Here is an 11,327-nt window from a genome sequence, read left to right on the forward strand (position 1 = left end):
AAAACCAGAAAGGCGAGGCTCACCAAGCCATTTATCTCTCCGCCCTTCCATTAATCCCACATGTGTTTATCAGCCAGGTTGGCACTATAAACCTTAACTATCTCACTCAGTTTCACATGCATTTAAAAAGATCATGGTTTCTGCATTAATTTTCTTTATGAATGGAGGGGTGAAATGATGGTGACATTTGCATGAGTACCTAGGAAGGATGCTAAACGAAGGAATGTTATTTTGAAAAGATATCATTAAGAGATGTTAGTTTTTCATTTCCTTTCATGTTTTCTTTACTGCATCTCTTATTTAATTTGCCAACATAACACATGCTCACAGATAGGATAGCCACTTTTTAACCATTATAAATATAATTGTTTTACAGTGATAAATAGGAAAACCTCACTTCTTCCTGAAAATAGATATGTAATTGTAAGAAAATCAGAGCCTTGGCCATGCACTGGACCTCTAATCTGCAGGGTCCATAGTTCACTCACCAGGCACTCTGAGAGAGCAAGATTAGACTGTCTATTCCCATAAAGGATGATTTATAATCTCATAAATATTTAAGAGCAGTTCTGCTCTGGTCTTATAGAGTTGCTATGAATTGAAATTGATTCATTGGCAGTGGCTTTGCCTTGTGTTAGGTTTTTAAATATAATAACCAGTTAAACTATGTCGATATGTTAAGGATATTAACGTTTAAGAAAGCATGGTTCAATATGCATTTGTATTATGATCACCCTGTTATATATAATTGCATCATAACAATGTATTCAAAAATTCTTGTTAATAAGAAAGAAATGGGTTACTGAATAATCTTAACAAAAATGCCTTTTGAATAAAATGAAATAACTCATCTTGCTGTAATTCCCACATTGTTGCATCTTCAGTTTTTATAAAGACTTAAAGGTAATTTGGAAGGTTAAGCAGTTTCATGGAAAATCCATCCTGATCAATCGACGCTGGACAAAACCAAGCAGTTGGGGATATTGACCAGATGGGCCTGTGTGTACAGGAGTCTTTAAATAATTTCCTTTTCTTTTCAATTGAGGTTTTTCTCTGGTTTATTTACTTATTTATTTTCCTTTTTTTTTTGGCAGGGGGTTGTTTTCCAGTATAAGAAGTCCAGGATGGATAAATCTATAGAGATAGTAACTGCATTAATGGCTCATTGGGGGTATGGGAGAGGAGGTTCAAGGGCCATGGGGAGCTCATAGCAAAGAACAAGGAAGAAGCACTGCTATAGAACTGATTGTAGTGATGATGGCACAACTCACTTTCATATGACAGAACTATTAAGGCTACATGTGGATTATGTGTCAATAAAATTATTTTTAAAAAGTATTCATGAGCCTGATAAGCTTCTTTGAGGACAATATTGATTTCTGATCTATTTATTTTATTGCCTTATCTTCATACATTTTCAAATATATAATTGGAGTAAGCATTGAAATAAACTATTGTAGTATGCTTATGCAAATTACCAACACCTATATTTAAATAGTGATTGAGATAATGATATAAACTCATACATTTCAACATAGAGCACATTTATTTAATTTACATAATGATTCCTGTAGTACATGGATAATATGTATGAGTTGGAAATCTCAATTTTTGTTTGTCTCAAAGAAGATGTGACCCTAGAATTTATCTATGAAATATGGCTGTTATATTGACATTTCTACTGAGGGCAAGGTTTGGGTGACTTAAGTGAAGAAAGATGGGGTAGATGTTCTTTAAAGAATAACAAGTTAGTTGTGTAATTTTAGAAATTAATTGGGGTGCTCAATAGAATTTGAATAATGTTTGACTGTCTTTCATATTACAGAGAATCTTGGATTGGATTCAGAAGTTGCCAAAGCAAACACCTTCGGTTTTGTAGGTTGCCTATCTTCAGTACAGTACAATCATATAGCACCACTGAAGGCAGCCCTGCGCCATGCCACCGTCCAACCTGTTGTTGTCCAAGGGACCCTGACAGAATCTAGCTGTGGATCCATGATATATTCAGATGTGAATACAGTAACCACAGTGCATTCCTCATCAGGTACATCCAAGAGAAGAATAACCAAGAAATTGATTTGTCAAACTGTGCTCAGTAGCACCAATTTTTATATTTTTAGAGGTTTTTAGATTAACAGATTTGTTTTATTAACAAAATCTTCACTTTTTATGATTACAGGTGGTTAAGAATTAAGACTAATTTATCCTAGCTGTTGTTTTATAGCATAATTTTGTTTTTATATAATGAGCAGTCAGTGTTAAAGTAATACTTGCATATATACTCTATATGGGAGAAAGATGGGACCTTTTACTCCTGTAAAGAGTTACAGTATTAGAAACCCAATTGATTGTTGTAAATTTGGTCCCATGTATATAGTTTTTTTAAAAAGCAGAATGTTCAAAGAAGTCACTCTTTAGTAGTTAGATTAAAATTTGTTTCATTTTTTTTTGAGAATTTGTCTACAGCCACATTAAATCATCCACTGCCTCTGTAGTGATCTAAGCGAACTTTAATACTTTAAATGGGTCTTGAGCAGATTTCCTCAATGAAATCTGTTTTTGATTTCTTTTTTTTAAATCATTTTATTAGGGGCTCATACAACTCATCACAATCCATACACACCTCAATTGTGTAAAGCGCATTTGTACATTCATTCCCCTCATCATTCTCAAAACATTTCCTCTCCACTTAAGCCCCCGGCATTAGGTCCTCATTTTTCCCCTCCCTCCCAGCTCCTCCCTCCCTCATGAGCCCTTGATAATTTATAAAGTATTATATTGTCCTATCTTGCCCTGTCCGACGAAGACGTTTGATAAAAAGTGATGAGTTTAAGTATTATTCTAGTACGATAGTTTTGGGTCTCCATGAACGCTCTGGGAATTAAAAATTCTGTTCTTCATTTTTACCATTTTATTAGGATCTTTATACGGAATCTGTGATCAAAACATTAAGTAGTGATACCCAACCACCACCCATTGCTCTTGGTCTCAGGACAAGGAGGCTTTTGTTCATATAGGCAATTAGGCAGACATCCATTTCCTCCGCCTGTTTCGGACCCTCCTTACTCTGTTACTCCAGGTGACTGGAGATAATTCTTGTTCCTGAAATATCCATATGGAACCTTTTAATCCCCCAGGCCCTACACAAGAAAATAAAAGGTAAAATTAAAGCAATAAACACTTGATTAAGCCAATTACCAAGGGTGACTTATGCAGCTATGACTCTAAAGCTCCAAATCAAGAGAGAGAGAAAATCTCGTTGCGGTTGATTGTACAAAAGCAGTCTCAGCAGCACCTCTTTTTCTTGGTCTTATAACTATATCACACGATTTTTTTCAATTCAACTTATTGTGTACAACTTATTGACAGCAAGTGCATTAATTAATTCTACAACACAATTAACTCTACATCCTTAATTGATGTGATTTTTCAATCACTATATAACAAAACCCAGTGATCTCAAAGCCTGTTGTTGTTAGGAAACAGCAAGTTAGTTCCAACCCACAGCGACCTTATGGACAACGAAACCAAACATCCCTGGCCCTGAGCCATCCTCACGATTGCCTTAAACTTGAGCCCATTGTCGTCCTGATGGTGTCAATCGCTCTCATTGAAGGCCTTCTCTTTTCTGCTGCCCTCTACTTTACCAAACATGATGTCCTTCTCCAGGGACTGGTCTCTCATGGCAAATTGTCCAAGTTATTTAAGATGAAGTCTCCCCATCCTTGCCTCTAAGGAGCTATCTGGCTATATTTCCTCAAAGATAAATAGGCTTATCCTTTTAGCAGCTCATGATACTTTCAGTATTCTTCTCCAGCCCCACAATCCAAATGCATCAATTCTTCTTTGGGTTTCCTTATTTAATGTCCCACTTTCACATGCATATGATGCAATGGAGAATGCTGGGGCTTCGATCAGGCACACCATAGTCCTCCATCCTTGCTTTTCAATACTCTAAAGAGGTCTTGTGTAGCAGATTTACTTAAGCAATACATCTTTGGTCTCTTACTACTGCTTCAATGAGTATTGATTGTGGATCCAACTAAGACAAAATTCTTGACAACTCCCTAGTTAGTAACTGACATTTTTATTATTTTGAAAAGTCTATTTATTTATTTGGAATTTTAATTTTTTAACCGTTTTATTGGCGTATAATTCACATTGCAGGCAAGCATATTATAAAATCATCACCATAATCAGTTTTTGAATATTTTATATGTTCATGACTTCATTGTTATTAGCTTCCAATTTCCCCTCATTTTCCCCTGCCATACCCCCAGGAAATCAATAATCCCATTACTGTCTTTATAATTTTTCCTATCCTGGATTTCATATACAGAAAACAAACAACAACAACAAAATAAAACAGAGAAAAACCTCAACTGAAAAGAAAGGACAAAATATTAAAAACTAGAACAAACAAAGTAGGTCAAATGGACATCAAATGACAGTGTTAAAATCTGATCTAACTGCATCCACAGTAAACCCAACTCCAAGGCACTCTGCAGAATAATAAGGTCCACATCTTTGGCCTATGGTCAGAAGGGATTCAGAGTAGGCCAAAGGCATACAGACTCGGCTCTTTATCCCACCAGACACATGTGAGCTAATTGAGTTATGGAGCTATTGGGCAGATGCAAAGTACTTCAAAGGCTTTTTGTTCATGTAAATCTGTTTGAATTCCTTTCGAAATGCTAGCTCACCACCCTTTGAGAGTACCTGAGCTAACTCACCAATGTATCATTCCTTGTGCACACCGTAGGCCAATTCCCAATAGTATGAGTAAAGATGGAAGGCTATTTCCTTTTTTGCTTTTTTCAGATTCTTCTGGAAAAACAGATGAACAGGAACCCCTCACCAATGCAGTTCGGAGTGATTCCGCCGTCATTGGAGGTAAACCATTCTGTGTTGCTGAAAGTAGAAAAGTCATAAGTGATCTTGCAGATCCTAATGGTGGCCAGCCTGCATGCAGGCCTCACATGGTCTTCCATAAAGAGCCTTTTCATGAACAGATATGGCTACTCTATTATTAAAAGAGCCCTCTCCAAAAGCACCGGCAACTTCATGAGGGCCTCCCACCACTGGTCCACCAAGCAGCTGAGAAGGTAGAGCATCTACTTGCAGACAGGCAGTATACACGCTGTTCATCTCAGCCAGTTGTCAATGTAGCAAAAGTGTCAACAGAGGAAATGGGAAGAAGCCATGCTGGGGTAGATGGATGAAGTACACACTAGTCGAGCTTTTTCAAGCAAGTGGTTTGAGTTATATCTAGTGAGCAAGGCAAAGCTCACAAGACTTCAGCCTCAATCGGCAACACATACAGTTACAGGTGCAGGACTTCTCTGTTAAAGTTCAGCTTTTTTTGTCTTCCTTGCTTTGCTATTCTTTCATCATTTATCAGTCTCATTCCTCTCTATTCTGCCTCAGCTTGACTTTCATCTGGAGTAGCTTTATTTTTGCTTCTTGGTCTGATAATACAGAGTGATTCCCAAGCTTTAATGTACAGTATCTGTGACAATCTAATTTCATTTCCATTTCAGAAAATATAACGTTGAGAGGTCCCTCCTTTCTGCCTTTGGGTAGACTAGATAAATTGACCCACACCCATACTCCTTTCAAAATTCTGCAACAAACATTCATTAAGTAAACATCAGCTAAGGGTAAAAGGTCATGTAATGTGGCATAAAGATACAAGGTTAAAAGACATGGAAATATCCTCAAGGAGCTAACAGGCTACCTGGGGAAGGTAAGAATAAGCAGACAGCAGCAGAGCTACTGGAAGAGTAACTGTGATGGGAGCAAACAGATGGCATTACAATCAGACTGTAGGGAAAGAGAGGGGATCCCTGCTGCTGACGTAGTAGCTATCCATTGAGCTGCAATCCACATGGTCGGCAGTTCAAAATCACCAAAATCACCAGCAGTTCAAAATCACAGATTCAGAAACCTACAGGGGGTCATTATAAGTCAGCATTGACTTGTTGGCAATGTGTTTGATTTTTTTGGTTTGGTGGGGAAAGAAAACCATATCCTTCTCTTGAGAAGTTCTTTATAGCGCTGAACTAGATTTCTGCTATAGGAAAGAGAGTTCAATTTGATTTTTGGTTAACATTAAGAAATATAGTTACATTTTTTTGCTGCTTGATTCACTTCTTTTAATTTTTGTAATTGCTGATGTTCTCCCACCAATGCACACGCTTCTCTTGAGTTTTTAAGAGTAGAGAAGCCATCTTGACACACAGCAAAGTGCCGGAGATTTGTGCCATGCCCATCCTTGAATGCCTGCAGGAAGTAAAAACTGATTCTGTGATTTCTCTAAGCCACAGGCCACAAGGAAGAGCTGTACTCACGGCCGTCCAGTATACTTATAAAAAACTAAACCCACCACCTTCAAGTCAATTCCAACTCGTGGGAACCCGAGAGGATAGAGTTGAAACGTTCTTTGGGATTTCCAAGGCTGTAAATTGTTACAAGAGCAGAAAGATGCCTGGTTCTTACGAGGAGTGGGTTGTAACTGACCACTGTGCGGTTAACGTCTGATGTTTAACCCATTGTGCCGCCAAGGTCCTTCCTGATAGTCATATGTTTAATTAAGTAATCTTATCTGTTTATTAAATAGTTCTAAAAGAGTTGGGACAAATACCACAGAGTGATTTATATATTTTTAAAAGTAAGAAAACTGGATGCCTGCCTATCAGAAAGAATAGTGCCTGGAGCCTTAAGCTGATATCTAAGTGAAGTGTCAGCTAAGGCCACATGGAAGGAGCGTATCAGCCCTTCAGTATTACAGCTTGAATTCTAAGCACCCAGTTTGCAGAACGCTATGGATGACAGTGAAAACCCAAAATCCATTTGCAGAGCCCCATGTGGATTAAGCCTCCACTGAATTCCCTTGGACCATTGACTAGGGATGTGAATAGTCTTGCCCTCCAAAAGTGGATTACTGCAGATATAGTTAAGTTAAAATTTAACATATTATCATTTGTTTTCCCTTTTGATCCACTTTTAATTCTAGTATCTACTATTTTCTGCCTTCACTTGGATTCAGGGTTTTCTATGTTTTCTTTGTCATTTTTTGGTTTTGTTTTGTTTTGATTTTTAGTATGATTTTCTTTATATAAAACCCAGAATAGTTAAATCTATAAAGATAGTAACTAGTTTCTTAGAGCTAAGGCAGGAGTGAGAGAGGAGTAATGGGGTGCCAATAATAATGGGTACAGAATGAAGAAATTGTTCTAAAATTGATTGTGGTGATGATTGCACAACTCCTTTAATATATTTGAACCATTCAATTGTATCATGTGTGAATTATATATGAAAAAGACTATTTTTAAAATAAGCAATCTAAATTATGGCCCAGCTCTATCAAAAATAAGTCAATGATGTATTTAACACTTAAATATTTGATTATGCAAATTAGAATGCATGGCATCCAAACAGTTATTTTTTTCTCAATATCCATTCTAATTATAAAAACACATCAGCAATACATCATTCTAAGTATAAGAAAATTAAACATTATAACTTATTTTATAAGATTTAGCCATACATAAAATTACATTCATGTATAGGCACATTCTTCCATGCCCACGTTTTTAACATCCGTTGACTGACTTTGCTCATTGAGTGCCAAGAACCATTCTGACAAAGGAAGAGATAAAGCCTTCAGCCCAGCAAAGACAACCGGAAAAAGCCAAACTGGTCAAATCCCATGCAGTTTGTATGGAGGGAGGGAAGGGTGGCCATCGCAGTCATCGCTTACTTCTTCAAGCACAGAGACTCACCCTCTGAGTGTGAAGTAGGGAAGGACTCCCTAAGTAATTGGTAACTATTTCACTAATTAAAATGGCAGCAGAACATGCATGCTTTTGGAAATATGTAAATATTGTTTTCTAAGATTCTCATGTAATTCTAAAATACTTAGTTGCAAATTGACAAGGAAATGTGCTGCTTGTATCTATTCTGACATATTTTTTAAGTCTGGAAGTAACATTTACTAAACAATCCTTTGCTAGTTAAATTCCATCAATTTATGTTGGAATTCACATTCTGTCTAGCTAACCATTCTGTGACTTCCCCTGGTGTCCTCCCTTGCAGACCACAAACAGAACAGTTGCTAATGGAGTGACTCTGGCTCTTGTCAACCCCGTGCGTATCGTATCAAGGGGGTTTGATATTCTTTTCTCAAGTAGATCACCAAGCCTTTCATCTGGTTGGACCTGAACCATCGACCTACTGGCTAACAGTGAAGCATTGAGTGTCCTGTCACTCAAGCAGCATTCTCTACTTTTATGTCTAGGTTCTAAAATTCGTTGCAATCGTTACACAAAACTCACAGACAATATATATGATAAAAAAGTTTATTGAGAAAGTTACTAGGTTGTAAAGCAAGGGAGAAATTCTTAGGATACATTCATCAAGACTTTATACATTATAAAGTCTTTTGAGGACTGCTAATCAATGCCCAAAGGGCATGCTAGTTCACTGGAAACCTCAATCCAAAGGCATTAAACTCAAGCTCCATGGGTCAACAAACCTAGGTCCCCAATTAAATGCCCAGAGGCACCTCACTCCAGTAACCTCACCCTGAAAGCACTCAGCTCCACCTCCATGGGTCAGCAAGCCCAGCTTCCTCAATTAAGTGCCCAGACGCACCCCAATCTGCAAGCTACCCCAAAACTCAGCTTTGCTTACTTCGTGTGCTGCTCTGCTACTGCCTAGCCTTGTCACAGCTGTCTTTGGGATTCAGGAGGCTCACTGTGGAGGGATGTTGGGGTGCAGAGGACACACTGCTCCTGGCTCTTGCTGGTCATGAGATTCCACTCTTCTTAGAGGGCACATTGTATCCCCAGCAGGATGCCATCCCAATGAATCCTGCTCACAATTACTCACACTTGAACCTGTCAGCATCTTCTCCCATCAGCTGACGCAGACCCACACAGAAAAAAGGTGTGTAACCGTTGGAGACTTTGGCTAGAAGAGCCATATTAATGCCACATTCACCGTCCCTGCCAGCATGTTAACTGATAGCACCACCCAGGGGATCTGATTGTCTCCATGGTCTGAAATAAGGCTTTGTGGTAATTACCAACTAGCACTTGGCAGAATTTGTTGGTTGACAATGTGAATTGTTTTGTTATGTTGCTCTTTGGGGCCTCTGTTGTCTTGTCTGGCTCATGTGTCTTTGCCAGATGACTTGTGACACTTTCCTTCTCTTTCCTGTTCCCCCTTGCAGGAGTGATAGCAGTGGTGACCTGCATTATCTTCTCTATCATCGGCATCATGGCCCGCTTCCTTTACCAGCACAAGCAGTCACATCACACTAACCAGATCAAAGAAAAAAGCTACCCAGACCATTTGGACAGTTCCTTTAGAAATGATATTGACTTGCAACACTCTGTGAGTGAGTGTAAACGGGAATATTTCATCTGAAAATATGCAGGATTACCTGGTACTCTCTGAGTTTAATTTTTGTCTTCTATCGACTCTCTTATATTTTAATCTTGATCATGTACTTACTCTTATTAATTTTTTTTTACTCTTATTAATTTTTTAAAATATTGGTTTGTTTGTTGGTTTTGCTTTGCTTTTGTTTTGGTTTTTTTGGTTCATTTTTTTTCTTTCTTTTTTTTCTTTTTTTGGAAAGTACCTGCATCCAATAGAGCATCTACTCCCATGGCCAAGCCCAGGAAACCAGGCATTTAAGGTCACCACCTCCTCCTTGACAAACCTATTGTGGAGATTGTGATCACTCAAGAGATTGGTCTGATTCCTTTTGCTAGTGATAAAGGCACATGTGTGAACACATACATATTGACTTATGTGTTTCCAATTTTCACAAACCTCCACACTTTCAGGCTTACCTTAAATCTGAGTTCTGTGACTTAGACATAATGGTCATCTATGAAATCCTCCCCTATCTCAAGTCCATTTGAACCAGGGAGTAGAGAGACTAGATTTAGATCTCTGGTTTATTTCAACGGCATTAAAAATAAGAAGAAGAAAGATTTGTTTTGTGTTAATTAACTTTTTCTTAACATAGCCAATTGTCTTCACTCATTAGTGTTGGCTCCTGTACTCGGAGTATTTTCAAATACATGGCTGTAGTGAGAAATGGCTTTCCTCCTTTATTACCACTCTCTCCAGGGCCTGCACTTTAGCGTAACTCAATAGCATACATCTACAGGGAAGCATGGAAAATAGTAGCTTAAAATTAGGACGTCAGAGAGCTGCTAGGAAGTAGATGTTCTTTAACTTCAAAAGCACCTCATCTAATTTTGTGAGAAATGGCATCTAGGATATCTGGGGGTCTTACTGAGGTAGCACGCACACATACATGCATGTGCGCACACATGCGCACACAGAGAGAGACTGCAAAAAGTTTGTAGAAAAAATCTATTATGTTTGAAGGACCTTTTTCCATGAACTTTCTAGAGCCCTTTTATATGGATGAAATGTTGCAGCATAAAGAAATTGAAATCAATATGCAGTGCCATGAAAGAATTTACACCATTTTAATACAGTTTAAAATAAGAACTGCTTGAGAGCAGGGAAATGCTAAACAAGATTCTTCCCTTTCAACCATTCCCTCAAGATCCGGTGAAGGCAGAGAATGTAGGTCTCATGTTTGGATTAGCCATGATGAATCCACCTCTGACCACTGAGTCATTTTCTAAGAGGTTGACAGTGCACTGGAGTCCTTGCTCTCAGCTCTGGCTGATTGTGGCGGCTTGATTTCAGAGGGGTCCACAGGTCGTAGCACACTGCATTTTCCACTATGTCATACTCTATGCACCTTGTTGCTCCTAAAGGCATTGCTTAAGATATTGTAGTTCCTCGGTGAGGTGGTGACCTGACCGATTTCAGGTTTTCTTTGCCCTATTTGACAGGAAAGCATCAAAGAAACACATCTTGAGATCATCTGTGAGGTAATAGTAACATTCTGCATAACTTTGCTTCAGCAATATGCCTAACTCTTGGTCTCTGGACCATCTTGGAGAAAAAAACATAAGAGAAAAACAACATAAATGTGCTGGAAATGACAATATAATGATCCACAGCTAGAGTAAATCTTTGCCGGTGGACACTACAAGACAGATTCCATATGGAAAACAGCTTCCACATTGCTGTTTGCCGGTCTTCACAGTTAGCAGATGTTCAACTTGTTCTGAGTGCATCTATCACATCGGATTACTTAACATTCCCCCTGCATGATGAGAGTCACAATGAAAAGCTCATTAGCTCTGTTTCTCTTTCAGAAATGGAACACATGGGATCAGGGCTGGTTTTGTCGGTGTATTTTCTCACTTTTAGATGTCGTTTTATGT

At 38.3% G+C, this 11,327-nt stretch overlaps 1 protein-coding gene across 2 annotated transcripts in view; it reads left to right on the top strand.

Moving 5' to 3' along the window:
- The window catches only part of CNTNAP5 (contactin associated protein family member 5), a 1,132,484-nt gene extending 1,122,982 nt beyond the window's left edge, over positions 1-9,502 (top strand). For both annotated transcript variants that reach the window (XM_030887885.2, XM_045299024.1), the window contains 3 exons: positions 1,826-2,044; positions 4,822-4,893; positions 9,236-9,502. In XM_030887885.2, the coding sequence (XP_030743745.1) occupies positions 1,826-2,044; positions 4,822-4,893; positions 9,236-9,432 (488 nt within the window). In that variant the 3' untranslated portion in view covers positions 9,433-9,502. The remainder of the gene's footprint in view (positions 1-1,825; positions 2,045-4,821; positions 4,894-9,235) is intronic.
- Positions 9,503-11,327: the final 1,825 nt, after the last annotated feature.

The sequence above is a fragment of the Echinops telfairi genome, unplaced genomic scaffold (assembly GCF_000313985.2).
Source record: "Echinops telfairi isolate 266 unplaced genomic scaffold, ASM31398v2 ScPeMD7_4;HRSCAF=17, whole genome shotgun sequence".
NCBI lineage: Eukaryota > Metazoa > Chordata > Mammalia > Afrosoricida > Tenrecidae > Echinops > Echinops telfairi.